Source organism: Neolamprologus multifasciatus, chromosome 7 (genome assembly GCF_963576455.1).
Source record: "Neolamprologus multifasciatus chromosome 7, fNeoMul1.2, whole genome shotgun sequence".
Taxonomy (NCBI): Eukaryota; Metazoa; Chordata; class Actinopteri; order Cichliformes; family Cichlidae; genus Neolamprologus; species Neolamprologus multifasciatus.
The window spans coordinates 17,843,026-17,861,022 of record NC_140445.1 but is presented as its reverse complement, the minus strand read 5'-3'; the positions used below and the strand labels follow the sequence as shown (position 1 = coordinate 17,861,022).

Sequence of the window (17,997 nt, the reverse complement as noted above, 5' to 3'; positions counted from 1 at the left end):
TTGACCAATCACATAAAAGAGTAGGCGGGGCAAAAACTTTTCTAATCCAATCAGATATTATTTCTTGAAATATCGTCACTCTATCCTGATCAAACAGAAGGGAAATACTGCTAGAAAGTTCAAGGCGGTGTATATACTTGACAATTAAAAACAATGCTAAAGGGACATAAATGGGTTACGTTTATTGAATAATTATATTCTTAATTATATGCTAAAGGCCATAACATTGGAGTCAGACTACCAGAATAGTATAACGAGAAAAAGTATTGAGACGGCGTAGTTTAACCATCTGAAATAATGTTTATAAATTACTTTCCTTCTATTGTGGGAAAGTAAATTTACGAGGGGTACTGGAACGTCGCATGGACGGCTACTTTAAAGTAACCAAAAGTATTGAGAAGACTGTTTCCGGTTTTGGCATGTTTCTTTCAGAATAAAGGAGTGATTACCCTCCGTATGTCTAATGTCATTATATAATTTTAACTTCTAACAATAAAAACGTATACCATCATTGTTTATATAGTTAAATTCATAGTTATTATAGTTATTGTTATTAAAGTTACAGTTATTTCTGGTAAGTAATTTTTTTTAAATCAAGTTTGTTCCGGTGATAGTTTGTTGCGAAATAGTGGCCCCGGAATAACAGACGGGCTACATTATAATTTACAAGGCGGGTCCTAGGAATTGTTTGTAGGGTACTGTGTCAACAAAGCTGGGGAAGAAACGGGCAGCTTGCAGATTTCGGATGGTAGTTGATGTAAACATGGTGCAAATAAGACTAGAATAATGTGGTCGGCTACGTGATGAAAACGAAAGTAACCGCACAAAGAAACGGATACTGGAATTTGACAGATCTGGAAAGGCAATTAAAAATCTTTTGATATGGAACCTTTGTGATCATGAATCGATGGTGCCTGACTGGGCATGTCTCTCTCGAGTCGGCGTGAAAAATGAGTGTCGTCCGGGCCATAGGAAGCAGGGGTTTGCCGAAGGCCTTGATATGAACGTTCTGGTAAGAGTCACTTGCTTATTTAACCCATCCGATCGCTAATAATGTGTGCGGAGCTGCACAACCCTATCATTTCCTACATCTTATCCGCCTGTGCAGATGCTTCGCTGGCTTTGCCTGCTCACCCTGAGCCTCCCTCTGTTGTTTTGGGTTGGACATGTGATGATACGGGACGGCCCATCACCTGCTGCGGCCAGGAAGGGACTCGAGGGCTACAAGAGGATCAAGCCCGGCAGAATGGACCAGGTGAGACACAAGGAGGGTAGGGTTACACAAAAAAAAGCTTACAGAGGTCTGGTTCCGTTAGTTCATGGTGACCGTGAAAACTGATAGTCACTCATATTAATTATACAGTGCATTCCTTAACCTAAATAACAAAGGCATGCAACTGTCAGTCTGTCGGTCTCTGTTGATTGTATTTGCGTGTGTGTTAGGGTGTGTGTGTGTGTGTGTTAGGGTGAAAACCATTACTACAGATCTGTATTTGTGTCAGACTGTGAACACATTTCCATTTCAACAAGACAAAAAGCTAGAGCGTACCACAAAAGAACACAGGAGTGGCTTTGGAAAAAGTCTGTGAAAGTCCTGAGTTGCACATCCAGAGTCTACAGTTGAACCCAGTAAAGAATATAATCAAAAGCTCTGTCTAGTTTGTACGATTGTTCCCAGCAAGACATGCTTGGCCTAAAATTCTGATTTCATCTATTTTAATTAGCCCAACACAAAACCTTATGAAAGCACATTCTGTAATTACGATGGAATAACAGCTGAGCTATAACCATCCAGTTACTGATTTATGTGCACAAACCACAACCTAAAGATTTCTCATCTGTCCCCTTTTCTCTCCACAGATACTGGACATCAACTGTAGTCAGTGTGTCTTGGTCTCCAGCTCAGGTCAGATGCTCGGAGTTGGCGCCGGAGAGGAGATAGACAAAATCGGGTGTGTGATCCGGATGAATAACGCGCCCACTAAGGGGTTTGAGAAAGACGTTGGGAGGCGCACCACCGTTCGTGTTGTGTCTCACACCAGCGTTCCCCTGCTGGTAAAAAATGAGCAGTATTATTTCCAGCAGTCAGCAGAGACCACATACGTGTTTTGGGGTCCTGAAAGGAACATGAGGCAAGATGGCAAAGGACACATCTTCAATGCCCTCCTGAAAATGGCAAAAAAATATCCAAATGTCCGAATGTATGCTGTGACGAAAGACAAGATCGAGTACTGTGACGGGGTATTTCAGAACGAAACGGGAAAAAACAGGTACGGTAGGAGTTTAACTCATAAGTTGTACAAATAGAAAGTGTAGCCATTTACACACTGTATAACTTTGTTCTCTAATTCAAAATATTAAAGGTGAAAATATAATTTACCCATTTCAGCCTTATATCAACTCAGTTAAATCTTGATACCTTACTTTAAAGGAAGTTATTGTGAATTCTTGTGTTCAAAGTTTAAGTTTTTCTTAAATGAATTACAGTTAGAATGTGAGGAAATAACTGCTATAACCTGAAATCCAAAAATGTCAGCGTCAAAGAGATATCAATTGAAGCTGAGCTTGGGCCTGGCTCTTTGTAATATCATTTTTTTTACCACAAGGGGGTGAAGCTACTCAGTGTTCCCATTGTTTAATCAGGTCAGTCGTTTACTGAGGACGTTTTTTACACTTTACAATTACAGCCTGGCTAATGGCAAAACCTCTTGAGGAAATGAGGGTCTCTAAAAAGAAATACAGTGGAGGAAAAAAAATAAGTAATCCAGTCTGGGATTTGTGCAAACGTGGTGACCAACTACACGAAACATCTTACTGCTGTGTTTGCCAACAAGGGTTTCTCCACCAAGTACTAATTCATGTTTTGCTTAGTGATCAAATACAGTTCACTCCATAACATGCAAATCAATTTCTAACTTTAATGTTATGTGTTTCTGGATTTGTGGTTGATATTCTGTCTCTCTCCATCAAAATGAAACTACCATAAAAAATAGAGGCTGTTCTCTTTCTTTTGGAAAATGAGCAAACCTACAAATTCAACAGGAAATTAAATAATTACTTAACTCTTCTGTACAGTGTATAAACAGTTATGATCTAATGTGTAGATTATTACTGGTGCCAGTCATAGGATTTAATTTTGAATTTGTACGAATTTGCAAAACTTTTTTTGGAAGAACAAATATTCTGTGTTTCTCACTCAGAATGAAAACTGGGGCGTTTCTCAGCACTGGATTCTTCACCATGATTCTGGCCATAGAAATGTGCGACAGCATCCATGTTTATGGAATGATTGATGACGGCTACTGCAGGTGAGATTATGATCCATAATCAAGCTCCATCTTTTTTTTTCTATGTGTGTATATATTCTATGTACATACAGTTATGCTGAGTATCCTTAGTGACCCACTGTTTCCCTCCTGTCAACAGCCGAGCCAATCACAGTGTTGTTCCCTACCATTATTATGAACAAAACAGAATCAATGAGTGCAAGATGTACAAGGTCCATGAGCACACTCAACGCGGAGGCCATCGCTTCATCACTGAGAAAGCCATCTATGCCAAATGGGCAGCACACCACAGGATAGAGTTTAAACACCCCTCCTGGACCCTCTGAAGAATGAGATTAAGCTTTACTGGTAACAAATGATAATGGCCCCTAGGTATTATAGAGATCAGTAGGACTACAAGAAAAAAACATATTAAAACACAACACCATAAATTAAAACCAGTCAATGCCAAAGCTGCTTTTAGATTCTTTATAACTGTGCCTTGACTTTTGCTCTTTTCTGCACAGTTCTTTTTACTTCATGCTTCAATCTAGCCTGTGTAATATAAAGCTGCAATTATATACATTTCATTTGAGACAGAAAGTGCATTATAATTATATACACAGACTGTATATAAAAGATATACCTAGCTAAAAAAAAAAGCTAATGTTCTTTAAAGGTGCTTCATTTCAAATGGCCAGCAGGGGGTGACCCATCTGGTTTAATAGAAGTCTACACGAAAACTGCCCTTCATCCCTTGTTATGAGTTTGTGGTCTCAGTTTCAGGTTTTACTGAATATAACATGTTGATTTTAAAAATTATATTCCTCAGAGTCAAAACAGACAGTAATTAGATTAAGCTTTACTTTGTGGTGGACGCTGTCCCTCAATTTCTCATTCAGAACCTCACTAACCAACGGGTGTCATGATGACTATGCCATGATGGCCATCTTTTACATACAGCCTATAGTTATGTAGGGTCACAATTAGGTTAATGCTGCTTTTGAATCGATAACGAATTGTCAGAAAATAACTGGCACTTACTTTACCATCACAGAAATCCAAACACGCATAAGATAGTGGCATTTTAGCATTTTTGTATGAAAGATAACTTATTATAAGAAAGTCAACGACCAGAAAATCCAGCTGATTAGAACAAATAATGACTAATCCCTTCAGCTCTTCTATTATTGTTTTACACGCTCTTGGTCCGTGATCATGATCAAAAGATGACAATGCCGATTCAGCATTAAAGCACAGTTGAGGTCAAAGCTGAAGTAATCCTGTATTTATGGCCTCGGGACATTTTAAAAGGAAAGCTGTTTTCAGACAAGCCTTTGTGTTGCATTTCATTTGAACTTTTTCAACAAATAAGCATATTTGAGCAACTTGAAGTTGGTGTTTATTTCTGTAAAAACCTCTTACTGTTATGCTGTAAGCTCTCTACTGAAAGCTTTATGCTTGCATTTCTTGCTAACACAGTAACTGTATCAATATGGGTGATTTACAGTGTTAAAAAGCTTGAAGTGGCAACATTTCATTGAATGTGCATTAACGTGTTCAGGTCTTTCTGTGGTGCCGTTGAACTCGTGATTCTGCAGTTTGCTGTTTTCACATCTGTTTTGGTGACCACATACTCGCTCACACTCACGGAAACTGAAAAAACCCTTTAGGGTGTGTGACAAAATGTTACATTTGAATGAACAATTGTGAGCAAAGGAAGACTCTCATTGTCTTGTTTTAATACTGAATTTCATCTTTAAAGTTTTTTTTACCATTTATATTTTGCTGCCTGTTACTATTAAAAACATAGCACTGCCTTTTCAGTTGCATAATGCTTATTTGGTGGCTTATTACAGAGACTGCATCAGTATTTGCACTAGTGAGGAAGCGTTTTACTATGATGTGTACTTCAGACATGAAGTGTTTAAATTTACTTGTGTTTTAGCAGCCAAAGTCCATGTATATGGTAAAAAGAAAAAAAAAAACAACCTTTGAAGGCACAAACTTGAATGTAAACACTCATCACTGTGAGATAAGTGTTATCATGAATAAACCTGCTTGTATGTGCGAGTTTGGATTTCAGAGTCTTGTTTACTTGAATATGTGCATCTGAATTCAGTTCAGTGCTTTGGACATTCTTTGTCTACCCTCGGTGCTTTCACCAATATCTGATTAGTCAGTGTGCGGATGTGAAAGATGATTAGCTCACTTCTGTTAGCTTTTGTTATTTTAAAATTGTATAAAATACCTCCATTTTGTTAATACAGGATTAATTAAAACATTACTTTTAAAGGGATGATAAAGTGCATAAATCCAAATGTGTTACTCATAGACTGCATGTCCTAAGTATATACTGTTGTTGTTCAAGTTATAGTATAACATAGCATAGGGATTGTGGGGAACAGAAAATGTTTCAAAGAGGAGCCTTCTGTGTTAAACTGAAACTAAACTAAAGAAATGAAAAGTGAGGAAAGTGAGACTACTTCACTTGTGCCGAACTTTGTCACAGATTCAAAATTAGCTTAATAATTAGCACAAGACTATAGTTAGCAGAAGGCAAAGGCCATTTAGTATTTCTTTCAGAGGGCAGTTGTGTCTGGCTGGAAATCAACTAATTTTGTGTCTAAATTTGTGTCACTTCATGCCACTATGCTCTCCCCAGAACTGAAAAAGTTATGAAGATACATATAAAAAAAACCCAAAAAGAAACGCTAAACAAATTTGACACTCCACATAGATCACTTACCCATGAATCTGAATTTATAGTTTATTTTATGTTATTGTTATTGTCTTGGATTTTTGTTTTCAATTCATTTTACTTCATCAGTTCCCAGAGTAGAAGTAGTTTTTTCAGTTCAGTTTTTATTTATAAAGAATTTACTTTTAGTTTGGCTTTCATTAGTTTAATTTGTTAATTATTATTATTATTATTATGTTAGGGGTAAGATTTGGAAAATTTGGGACAGATATTACAATACATCTCATTACACTGCAAAGGCAGATGACTCACAATTATGCAGACATCCCAGGTCTGAATAAACACATGCAGCAAAGCTTCATCAGGTAGGTTTCAGTGACAAATCTGATCTGAATCAGTGTGGGAGTGGATGGACTCCGATTGTCTGTTTCAGAGGTGGGATTCCTCCTGTGTCTAGGTGGCCTCACTCACCTAGAGGCTGTCAGCAGTTACTCATCTCTGTACTATTGTCTGTTATTTAAGGCTGAAGAACTCCCTCAGTTGATGTGAGATTGTTGTTTGCCTTTATTTAAAGCTCTGTGCTGTGCTGCTGTGCCTCAGTTTGGATGCTTCCTTACCTGATTTCAGTTTCAAAATGTTTAACACATTAGTTTTTGATAATACTGGCAACCTGGGTTGTGTTCTCCACTTTCCTGTTAATCAACTGTCTTCACAAAGCTTTGTGTAGACTTTGTGCAATGCATATGATCTGTTACTTAATTTATGTAATATGGAGCAGCATTTAAAAGGCTAAAACTATGTAAAATTAAGGTAAAACTGAGCATTTGCAAACAATAAATACTAAAATGATAGCAGGAAACTACCACTCTGGGAACTTGGTGAAACTAAAATGAACTGAAAACAATAACAGAAACAGACATAAAATAAAACCTGATTACAAAGGACAAATCTGTGACGATGTCAGGCTACATCCTGGAAACTACCGTAGCAACGGTTGTTTATGAGCTCCGGAGTCCGCAGCTGTGCTCACTGCTCTGAAGGCACACAGAAAGGACGGGGGCAATGACGTCAGAAAGTGGTGCAGGAAGATGGGGGACGAGAGAAACGAGGAAGAGCGTTAACGGAGGCCAAACAGACCATGAAAAGGTAAAAAACCCAGACCATTACGGGCCCCCGTTAACCCACTATCACCCGTCAACTTCATTGATATGCTAGCACCGTTAGCCGGACGCTGCTCTTAAGAATAACCAGTAAAGAAAAGCGTAACCCCGCGAAAAGCGGCCGGTTGCGCATTTAAGATGGTGTTTTTGTATCAAAATGTGTAATATTTGGCTTTAACATTTGTCAGGTGTACCCAGCAGCCGTCCACCAGCACATAGCCTGTAAATACTTACGTGTCTAAACATGCTATTAGACTAATTACAGCTAACTAGATAATATCACTACGAGTGGCGCCGTTTAAATGAAGTGGGATGAATTTGTGTGCATGTCTGTTTTAGTCTACCTTTTCCTGTTTAGGTATGATGACAGACAATTACAGTCCGTGTGCTGGAACTGATCAGGAAGCATGGGGCTCAGGCTGGGTGGCAAGGTAAGACCTTTAGAAGGTGTGGTGGCACCATACCTCTTGCCCTTAGTATCGTTGTTAGTACTGTTAAAAAGTGCAGGCACTTGTTGTGACTTTCGACTGACGGCTAGAAGGTTGCTGGTCATCAATAGCCTTTCTGTCCCTGGCACTTTTTGGCACAAAGCCCTGAGAGATGCATATGGAGCTTCAGTTGACGGGAAACCATGAGCGGCAGCAGGGGTGGGAAACTTCCAGGCTTCAAGGGCCAGTATCCTGCAGGTTTTAGATGTGTCCAACACAGCTGATTTAAATGGCTAAATTACCTCCTCAACATGTCTTGGGGTTGTCCAGAGGCCTGGTAATGAACTAATCATTTGATTCAGGTGTGTTGACACAGGGTGGTATCTAAAATCTGCAGGGCCCTTGAGGCCTGGAGTTGTCCACCCCTTTTCTACAGCCATCTGTAAAACACAGTGGTGGTTCTGTCATGGTTTGGGGCTGTTTTTCAGCCAGTGGAGTTTGGGATTTTAACAAAATTGATAAAAACTGATTATTAATACAGAAAACTACCATCAGAGTGTGTTCGACAAAGCAGTACTATTTGTAAAGCATTTGATTGACTGTGGCTTCATTTTTTATTAACATGACAATGATCCCAATCACATTGACAGTGTAGTAAAAGCATACCTGGATAGAAAGAGAAAAAAAACCCCACAATATAACACTATGAATCATGGATTGGGCTCATAAGTGGTCAGTGGTATGTCACTGTGGGAGATGTGGCATATGATAATGCTGCAATGATCAGCCGGTCGATCAGCCTGTCAGCCGGCAGCTTTATGATGATGATGCTGCAGCAGCTGGTACTAAAAAGCAGTCACTTGTGGCTGTATGTGTTTTTCTTATCTAATATTTTTGGTTATATTAGTAAAAAGGATGTAGTCAACAGGATTTACGAAAGGGTTATACATGAAGCAAAGAGATGACCTGCTTTGGTAGTGCCTAAAGAGTTGAGAGGCATGCCTCAAGATGTTTGACATATGTTCAGCAAGTGATTTCCACCAGTTTTAATATTGGCGGCCATTTTTTGGGCAACTTCTGGAAACAACTTTTTGGAAAACAACCATTTTTTGGCATGTCGCAGGCCACTATTTTCATGCTGTCAGTCAGCTGCATCATGCAGACACTCAGTGGTCAGCCGGTGGTGAGTGGCTCAGACAGTGAGCATGTGCGTTTTGAGGGTTAGCCTCATTAGCTGCTGCCTCTCCATTAACAGTTTGTTTGTACACAGGAAACAACTTTATGTCCACTTTTGTCTCACTCTGCATGTATGCAAGTATGCCAGATGGGGCCACTAAAACATCTTTTTGTTACACTGTGTATGATTTAGGCCTATACTAAGTCACTCATAGCAAGAATCAGGGCCAGTTAGAGCTTGCCTTTTTGTGTATTAAAATCTAAAATAATGTGGTTGTGTGCAGTTTCACTTTTTTTTAAACATTTAATTTTGCTGCTGCATTCTCACACACTGTGGTTTTCATGGTCCTTTCTTAATCCAATAAAAAGTAAAAGTAGTGCCTCTAGTTTCCATGTTAGTAAATGTTTTTCTGTATATTGCACCATTGTGTTTTACTCTGCAGGGACAACAGAGCCACAAGATGGTGATCTTTGCTGCCATCCTCATCCTGATGACGCTCTTCATCCTGTACAGCTCCAACAATAACAGCAGCATCGATGCTGTCTACGCTTCTTTCCATGTGGCTACCAACCATGCCACCAAGACCACAGACCTGAGGAAATGGACAGGAAAAGACGGCTATGTACCAGTTTATGGGAACAAAGTAGGTTGTGCACAAACACTCAAAGTTAAAGCTGGAACTATAAGTGAACTTTGAACCAAAAATCAATATAGAGTCAGTTTCCCGATTGGTAATGTGAGTGAAATTAATTTAGTTTTAGAGACTGACTGCGACACTCATTTGGATGTATAATCTTGTGTTTTATTCTAAATACCTGTGAAGGTATGGAGACAAAATGGAGTGCATCAAATGCTCCTGAAGTAATTTACTAATATGTATTTTGGAAGAAGCTGTAACAGGATGTCATTAAACTGGGCCCAGCTCAGGCTGTCCTGTGAATGCTATATCCAAGTTAAGTTTTATCTGTGCATAGGGGTGGCTTCCTGAACCAGCCAGTAGTAAAGGAAAAAATGTTGCCTTTTTCCTCTTCAGGAAAAAACAGCATTGACTGGGATGTCAACCCAATCTGAAGTTAGAGACTTGGGATAGGGTGCACTGCCTCCAAATTGTCCCACTGCCAACCGTTATAATGTGATCAGAGCTAAAAACACCCCGAAACTCCCTGAAAGAAACCCTTATTGTTTTTTTCTTATACTGCATGTCAATAAAGTTTATTATTTTAATCAGGTAGTGAGAATCTGATATAGTGATAACCCTGCCTAACACATAGTTGCCACTGGGCTGTAGTTGTTAAGACTGGGCAGATGCATGGACGTTATCATAGAGTATGTGTGGCTAAACCCACACACATTTGCATGACCTGTGTTGCTGAAAACGTCTATATTAACTTATTATCATTGTTATGAGCATTGTCAACTGGATTTAGCATTTAGTTTTAGTGTTGTTAGGTTTTTAAAAAATTAAATCAGCACTTAAACTAGTAAAATGTAGACACCACAACACTGTTGCTGACAGCTATTGTTTTAATATGTTATCTTAAAAAGCTCCATCTTGTGCTTCTTTTCAGAGTATGACCATGCACTGTCATGAGTGTGCACTGGTGACGAGCTCCAGCCACGTCTTGGGTAGTCGAGCAGGAGACGAGATTGACCGCACCGAATGTGTGATCCGCATGAACGACGCCCCTACGACGGGGTATGAATCTGACGTCGGGAACCGGACCACTCTGAGGGTCGTAGCCCACTCCAGTGTGTTCAGGGTGGTCCGGAGACCTAATGAATTCCTACAACATACAGACAGCCACCCAGTGATCATTTTCTGGGGACCCCCAAACAAGATTGGGAAAGATGCCAAAGGAACCCTGTACAGATTGATCCAGAGAGTCAGCATGACCTACAGAGACTTCTCTTGTTTCACTGTCACACCGAGCAAAATGCGCAGATTTGACAGCCTGTTCCAAAGAGAGACAGGGCGTGACAGGTGCGTGTCAAGGGTGGTTATAAAATGTTTTGATAAATGTAACCAAACGCTCTTTTCCTATATGTTTATCTTTTCTTCTCAGACAAAAATCTCACTCATGGTTGAGCACAGGTTGGTTCACAATGGTCATAGCCATTGAAATATGTGATAATATCAAAGTATATGGGATGGTTCCACCCAATCACTGTGGGTAAGTATAACATTTGACTTCAACCCATTACAGGGAATTTAAACCAGTTAACTAATAAAGAAATCAATCTGTTTTTCCAGAAGAAAATCTGGATCCAAGAAGATGCCATACCACTACTACAAGCCCAGGGGCGGTGATGAATGTGTAACATACATCCAGCACGAGAGCAGCCGAAGAGGAAACCACCATCGCTTTATTACAGAGAAACAGGTGTTTGCACGCTGGGGAAAGCAGTACAACATCAGCTTCACTCATCCCAAATGGTAAAAAGCACTTTTCTGAAGACTTTTCTCTGGAGTTAACAGGTGCACAAATGAGCTTTATCGGTTGGATTTCATTGGAACTTCCCCCTGGGTGAGACCTCTTTAAAAAAAAAACAGACTAAGTATGAATGATGGATATTTTCAGAAACAGATGAAAAGCCTAATATTGGACCACATCTCGGAATAGAGGCATGGGATTTTTTTTAAATTTATTTTTATTTTTTAACAAAAGCTCAGTTTCAAGCCTTTTTCCCGAAACCTGGTGTATATTCCACACTGACTTGTGTCTTTTGTAAATAGAAAATGAATTTAAAAAGATTTTTTTACATGTTTATTTTTTTTTGTTAAATATTGAAAAATGCAGTTTCTCATGTTGAAAGGGGATCAGCAATCATGTCTAATCAACTATAACTAAGTGGCCTATAAAGTACTCTTTATAGCTATAGTTTTCTGTTTCATACACAGGAATCGTATTCTGCCATCACTGCAGCCATAGCCAGTATATCCCTAATCCAGTGTACAAATAATCTATATTGGGGCCTTATAATACAGTGTAAGAGCACAAGTTCAAGAAACCATTGACAATACATTGTCAGTATCTTAGCTAGATGAATCCAGTTTGTCTACATACAGTACACTTTTCAGCTCTTAACACAAAGCACCCTAACAGTAGCTTAGTAAGTCTGAATTTGGCACTTTGTATGTAAATAATAAGACAATCTGACCTAAGATTTAGTGTCAACTAAAATAACTATAATATAGTGTTTATGCTCCTTAGAAATAAGAGTACCACCAAATATTAATTTAACAATATTTCACTGCTCTTGAGTCAACTCTGACAGAAAAAGAAATGCTACTTTTGTGGACATAATCAGACCTCTTAAATCACATGGGAACCCAATTTATTATGGGAAGACCTTTTTAGTTATAGGTACTAACTGTGCGCTGACTTTCAAACAAAGATGCAGAAGGTTAATTTCCAAAAATGACCAATATTCTGAGACCAGGGCAGATTAGAGGGTCAAAAATAAGGGAGCTACTTATGTACAGTGTAAAATTCACACGTTTCCTCTCTGAAAGGAGATGTTTTCTACAGTATAGTGCCAGTTGAAAGATTACTAGTGAACTGTCTGCCTGAATCTGACCTTAAACCGTTTCACCTCAGTGGTGTCGTGGTGCATGTGGCTGTAATTCAGATCGTGCTCTTGCTGTGAAATCTCAGTTTGAAGCAGAGAAGCTTCCTAAATGGTGACAAGAATTTTGCAATTATCTTTAAGAATTTGAACTGTCATCACTGTACATGAAATGCGATTTTAAGGTCCAGAAGCCTGAGCCTTTTTTCTTTTAAAATTAGTAAAAAAAAAAAAAAAATTTTTAAAGAATATGAAGATACACAAATTGTAATGACTGCTGAAAACTAGGTTGCCTGCTATATATACTGAGATAACAGCCTGAAGTAGATTTATGCAACCCAGATTTTCAGGAGTTTGATAACCACAGTTTTAGGCATATCGGAATGTGTATATAACAGAATGCGGTACAACAATGTCAAGTATTGCTTCAACAGCTATAACCAACATGACTGAATTAATGCAGGTTTACAATAAATGCGAAGATGTACCAAAAAAGTTTGGAACCTGAGACAGTGACATTCAAAACACATACAAAAAGTTTGAGAGCTGAAAAGTCTTGTAATCTTTCAAGAAAAGCTTCCAGCTTGAAGAAAGGCAGCAACATGTTTTGGGTTTTTTGTAAATGCAAATATATGTTTAACTGACTCTTTTAGAAACTCAGACTCAGAGGGACATTTACTTGTCCATTCTGCTCTCCACGTGTGTGTGTGTGTTTTTTGTTTTTTTTTGTTTTTTTTGTTTGTTTCTTTAATGAAAAAAACAAACGTTTAAGTGCCAGTTCAAGCATGTGAATTGTTTTTGTGTTTTAATAAACATTTGTTGAGCCATTTAGAAATGAATGGAGACTAGGTTACATCATTAACAGATACGTTATTGACTTCTTGCAGGAGATAATGCAAAAAATTCCAGTTATGGATAATAAACAACATGTGTTAAATGCCAATCGTATGATTTGTCTGCTAATATTTGACTGACTATTTGATGAACCACTGGTGTTGTGCTGGTTAAATATCCACTGTTAGCTTACCACAGTTAGCTCCTTCATATTTTTAATTTGTTGAAATTAAGTTGCAACTTTAAAGTTACAGTGTGTTAAATCTCATCACTGAATGTCAGTAGATTGCAGTCAGGGGAGTACAAAAATGGAACTAAGTTAAGTTCAAGTGCATAAACATAGCTAAGAGTACCAGCAAATCTGTGGCCAAAGACAAAGAACAAGCACCTCTGGCCATCGTTCATCTTTTGTGACTGTAAGCTGTCAGTCTGATATCTACCTCAGGTGTCAATATCTATTTACTCCAGAGGAAGCTGTGAAAGGACTCCATGAGCCATGAAGCTGACTTCTGTCCAATGACAGTGATACTGATGTGAGTTGTTGGGGATATCCTGAAATTTTCTGTGCATTTTTTTTTGTCATTGTTAGCTGCTGTTAGCCATATTTTCTTTGAAATGGCTCTAACATTTTTGTTGGAAAATTGGGATACTTGGGGGAGAATGTAATCAAACTGTTTGTCAGAGGAAAAGTGTGATTTTTCTGTCTTTTAGACACTCAAACCTGACATCAGCAGGTATAATCTTAGCTCCTGACCAGCTGTTGTTTAGCTGGCCTGTCAGATGTCTGGAGATGGTAGGGTTGCATGTCTAGTCTGCTGGCAGTAAGTAACTGACAATACTGAAAACGATTAAGTAGGTTTTTCTGCGCTAGAGTGCTGACTGCAGTTCAGGAAATGAGGCTTGAGGTGAGGAAGAAGAGAATGAGGTAGAAATGGGGGAGGAGGGGAAGGAGATGAGAAAGGTGAAGAAAATACACATACAAATGTTAAAGGGTCAAATATCATTTGAAAGACCTATTTGTGGTCTCTAAATTAAAAATAACTTCTAAGACATATGTTTGTGGCCAGTCTCTAGCCACATACACATCTGACACACTGACATCATCTCAAATAACTGCGACAGATTTAGTTTTTTACTTGGTACCATTACCACTGTTATCAGTCACTAACCTACCACTTCTCTTCCAGAGACTCCAGCTATATGTGAAAATTTTATCGGTAATGACTCCAGCTGCCTATGATCCCTCGGTTCCCCCAAAATCCTCGGTTGTTTGGTGTTTTGTTTTTTGTTTTTTTTTTTATCACTTTGAGCTTGTTTCTCTGTCTAAATTGGCTGAATTGGCTGAAATAATTACCCATCTGAAGCTCTCTGTGTGTCTCCCTAGACATTATTCCCACTCATTTATTCAAGAAGACACAGGCAGGCCTAGTGTGCTATCCATTATTGATGTCTGTCTTCTAAAAGGGATATGTCTTTCTCCCTGCCATCTTCAAACATGTGGTAGTGAAGCCAGCTCTCTCTCACAAAAAAACAAAAACAGAAAAAACTGAATGAGTTCTAAATTTCCTTTCCTGTCAAAGGTGCTGGAAAAAGATGTGTCAAATGGTTTCAATGGTGAGAAGTCTGGTTTCAAAGCACATAATAGCACAGAATAAGCACTTTTAGATGTTTTTTATTCATCTTCTATTAATCTCAGACTCGAATGATTATGCTATTTGGCACAGTGACGGTCAGTCATGGTATCCTAGTCTCTGGACTGAGAATTGTGTGGGCATTAAAGGAACCTTTTCTCTTAAATGGTTTAGATCAGTGATTCCCAGAGTGTGGTCCTGGGCCCCCTGGTGGGCTCTGAAAGTACTGCAGGGGAGCCACAGTAAGAGGAGAAATTCAAAGTATGTACAGTTGCATATTTATATGCATTTATTTATTTATTTATTTTAATAAAAGGTGAAGCAAAACTGTTAATACAGGTTTGAGTCCCAGGGGCAGGTGGGTCACACATTTGACTCAAGCGTTTCTACAAGGTGAGTGGGTGAGTTGCGTTGAGTACTGTAGAATTGTCCTGTTGAAAAACCAAGTCGTTACCACACAGACAAGGGCCCTTAGTCATGAGGGATGCTCTCTGCAACATCTGGACATAGCCAGTGGCTGTTTGACGCCCCTGCACCTCCTGAAGCTCCATTTTTCCAATGAAGGAAAAAGCACCCCAGACCATTATGGCACCCCCTCCACTGTGGCACATAGAATATATGCCAGAAACGCTGGAAACCATCAAGGTTAAATTTTTTTCTCATCAGAGAATAAAACTTTCTTCCACCTTTCAATGTCCCATGTTTGGTGCTTTCTTACAAAGTCCAAACGGTCAGTTCTGTGGCATTCAAGGAGACCAGACCTTCCAAGGGTCAACCGAGTTGTGTAGTTTTCTTTCTGTGCGGCTGTATAAAGGAAAGTGCAGCCCCACATTGCTTTCAGAGACTGCATGACAGAGTCTTGCTGAATGCACTCTCTCTTATGTCTACATGAAATAAAACCTCCCCAATGGTTTGCCTTTTATTAAGGAAATGTCCACGACACTATCCAGATCAAAGTATTTGGCTTGCTGCAATAAAGCATGGCAGTATGAAAAATTAATACCTGAAATTGCAATCAGCAGATAATTTCCCTTAGAAAACCTTTGGAGTCATTGAAATACCTGATGTGAAAATTTGTATCCTACTAACTATATTTTCTTGTGTGACTTGATATTTTTGTTTGTTTGGGGGGTTTTTTACACTCCAGAGACAACAAAGGTTTGTGATATTCATATTTGCTGCAATCTTCTTCCGGATGGGACTCTTCGTTTCATATGGCTTCAACGACACGATCTATCCTCCCTTCCATGTGGACGTAAATTACACAATTAAGCACACAGACCTGAAGTAATGGTCTGGAAGAGACAGCTATGTTTCAGTTCAGGGGAAAGAGGTGGGTTGCACACAAACAGCCAAAAATTACAACTGTAACTGTAAAATTACAACTGTAAGAAAATGTTATGTTCAGCATTGTCTTGTTAAAATATCCAAGAACTTCCCTGAAAAGGGCGTCATCTGAAATGGAGGGCTACTTACCTGGGAAGCTTATATACCTTTCAGCGCAGAAGCCACTAATATACCCCACTGCCATCAGAGGCTTTTGAACTCAGTGCTGAACAAAAAGTCAGATAATCCCTCTTTAGTCTGGATGATGCAATGTCCTTATTTTTCAAAAAGAATGTAACTTTTTGATTTGTCTGCTGATTGAAGCGTTTCTGGATCATGTTCACTTATGGTGTCTTCTTGGCATGACTTGAAGCTTTTTTTTCCATATTTGTTGATGGCACAGTGAACTGTGATCACAGAGAGTGATTTAGGCGTGTGTTGAGTCCATGCATTCATTTCAACACAGAAACATCCCCATTTTTGATGCAGTGCAACTCGAGGGTCATCTTTAAACTGTTTTTAATTTTTTTTTAACCCAAATGTAAATAAAACCTGTGCTTTTCATCAGTCTAAATAATGCATATTATGCATGTGTTTCTCTTATGTTAAACATCTGCTGAAATTTTGTCCTCATACATAAGAGAAATATAACTCTGTGTTTTTTGTCTATGCATTTCTTTATTGGGTGAGTCAAACCAGCAGATCACGACAGATACTGCTAAAATATAAAACATAAATATGCCGCCCCACCAACATACACAGCTATTACCCGTTTGCTGCTTTTATGCAGAAGATGAACTATTCTTGAATGAAGAGACATTGATTTGACACGAGTAAAAATATGGTTGATTGTGTTTATTGTTAGTTAAGAATAAGTTAGGGGGGGGGGGGAGAAAAGGAAAGAAAAAGGATGAAGAAGGGAGGGGAGAAAGAAAAATGGAGAGAGGTGGTACGAGAGAAAGGGAGAAGAGGGGAGGTGAAAAGAAAGGGATAGAAAGGACGAGAGAAAACCCCAACAATCCCCCCTGAGCAAGCACTTGGCGACGGTGGATAGGAAAAACTCCCTTTAAAGGAAGAAACCTATTGCAGAACCAGGCTCAGGGAGGGTCATCTGCCTTGACTAGTTGGGGGGGGGGGTGAGGGGGGAAAAAAGAAAAGAAAAAGGATGAAGAAGGGAGGGGAGAAAGAAAAAATGGAGAATGATGGAGAGGTGGAAGGAGAGAAAGGGCAAGAGGGGAGGTATAGGGGTGAGGAGATAAGAAAAGCGGTGGAGGAACTTCCTCACTGGATCATAAGGTGGCTATGTGAGGAAGCAGGAGGGTCCCAGGAGGGTCCCTCCTCCTGAAAAACCAGAAGCGTTTCTTCTTCTTTTTCAGGCACTGTTCCTGGAGCTCTTTTTTTCTGTAGGATGAGGGTTTTCAGTTCTTCGGTTGTTACTGTAATTTCCTCCTCAAGTTTCTCGCATTTTTTCTCCAGTTCTTCTAATTGTGCTTGTTTTTCTTCTCTTGTATTTTTTCCAGTTGCTCTTTTTCCTGAAGAAGCTCTTGGTTTTTCTCCAGGGCTTCATCAAGCTGTACTTGCAGCTGCTGTTTCAAGTTAACAGCGTCTTGGAGTTTCCCATAGATCTCCAGACTAACAGCTTGTTCTTGTTGAAGCTGGTAGCTGTTCTGATTCTTTTCTGTAATCAGTCTTGCAATGCACTGCTTAGCTTGATTAAACATTATTCCCCAGGCCTCATTTATGATGTCCACGTTGGGCTGCTTCTGTTGGTTCACCAGCATGTCCTTGTGCCTTTCTTCCAAGTCTTTATTTCGGCCTTCCAGTTCTCTGTATTCAGTGTCCAGTTGTTTTTTCTCATGAAGCACTTGTGCATTTCTGTGCAGTACTTCATTAATCTTTACTTGCAA

At 39.2% G+C, this 17,997-nt stretch overlaps 2 protein-coding genes across 6 annotated transcripts; both read left to right on the top strand.

Annotated features, from left to right (window-relative positions):
* The first annotated feature begins 88 nt into the window (after nucleotides 1–88).
* Nucleotides 89–5,328, top strand: st6galnac4 (ST6 (alpha-N-acetyl-neuraminyl-2,3-beta-galactosyl-1,3)-N-acetylgalactosaminide alpha-2,6-sialyltransferase 4). The gene is made up of 5 exons (XM_085166959.1): nucleotides 89–1,012; nucleotides 1,109–1,255; nucleotides 1,861–2,270; nucleotides 3,201–3,308; nucleotides 3,427–5,328. The coding sequence occupies exons 1-5, from the start codon at nucleotides 908–910 to the stop codon at nucleotides 3,611–3,613; spliced, it is 957 nt and encodes a 318-aa protein (XP_085023085.1). The 5' UTR covers nucleotides 89–907; the 3' UTR covers nucleotides 3,614–5,328.
* An 811-nt stretch (nucleotides 5,329–6,139) lies between these two features.
* On the top strand, nucleotides 6,140–17,224 carry st6galnac6 (ST6 (alpha-N-acetyl-neuraminyl-2,3-beta-galactosyl-1,3)-N-acetylgalactosaminide alpha-2,6-sialyltransferase 6). 5 transcript variants are annotated; one of them, XR_014875156.1, is made up of 7 exons: nucleotides 6,158–7,113; nucleotides 7,486–7,558; nucleotides 9,175–9,375; nucleotides 10,301–10,713; nucleotides 10,796–10,903; nucleotides 10,984–12,484; nucleotides 12,610–17,224. XR_014875156.1 is itself a non-coding variant. In XM_085166963.1 (6 exons), exons 1-6 carry the CDS (start codon nucleotides 7,030–7,032, stop codon nucleotides 11,168–11,170), a joined length of 996 nt encoding a protein of 331 aa, XP_085023089.1. In that variant the 5' UTR covers nucleotides 6,140–7,029; the 3' UTR covers nucleotides 11,171–17,224. The 5 variants fall into 5 exon arrangements, 4 of the variants coding, with proteins under 4 accessions (XP_085023089.1, XP_085023088.1, XP_085023086.1 ...); XM_085166963.1 differs by lacking the exon at nucleotides 7,486–7,558 and adding an exon at nucleotides 8,760–8,762 and having other exon boundaries at nucleotides 6,140–7,113; nucleotides 10,984–17,224; XM_085166962.1 differs by having other exon boundaries at nucleotides 6,157–7,113; nucleotides 7,467–7,558; nucleotides 10,984–17,224.
* The last annotated feature ends 773 nt before the right edge of the window (nucleotides 17,225–17,997 follow it).

What these genes read in the sequence shown, in the direction of transcription:
- st6galnac4 (XM_085166959.1), top strand. Translation starts at nt 908, where the DNA reads ATGGTGCCTGACTGGGCATGTCTCTCTCGAGTCGGCGTGAAAAATGAG. An exon ending in AACGAAACGGGAAAAAACAG is followed by an intron (nt 2,271 to 3,200) that starts GTACGGTAGGAG and finishes TTTCTCACTCAG; the next exon opens with AATGAAAACTGGGGCGTTTC. An exon ending in ATTGATGACGGCTACTGCAG is followed by an intron (nt 3,309 to 3,426) that starts GTGAGATTATGA and finishes TCCTGTCAACAG; the next exon opens with CCGAGCCAATCACAGTGTTG.
- st6galnac6 (XM_085166963.1), top strand. Translation starts at nt 7,030, where the DNA reads ATGACGTCAGAAAGTGGTGCAGGAAGATGGGGGACGAGAGAAACGAGG. An exon ending in TACCAGTTTATGGGAACAAA is followed by an intron (nt 9,376 to 10,300) that starts GTAGGTTGTGCA and finishes GCTTCTTTTCAG; the next exon opens with AGTATGACCATGCACTGTCA. An exon ending in AGAGAGACAGGGCGTGACAG is followed by an intron (nt 10,714 to 10,795) that starts GTGCGTGTCAAG and finishes TTTTCTTCTCAG; the next exon opens with ACAAAAATCTCACTCATGGT.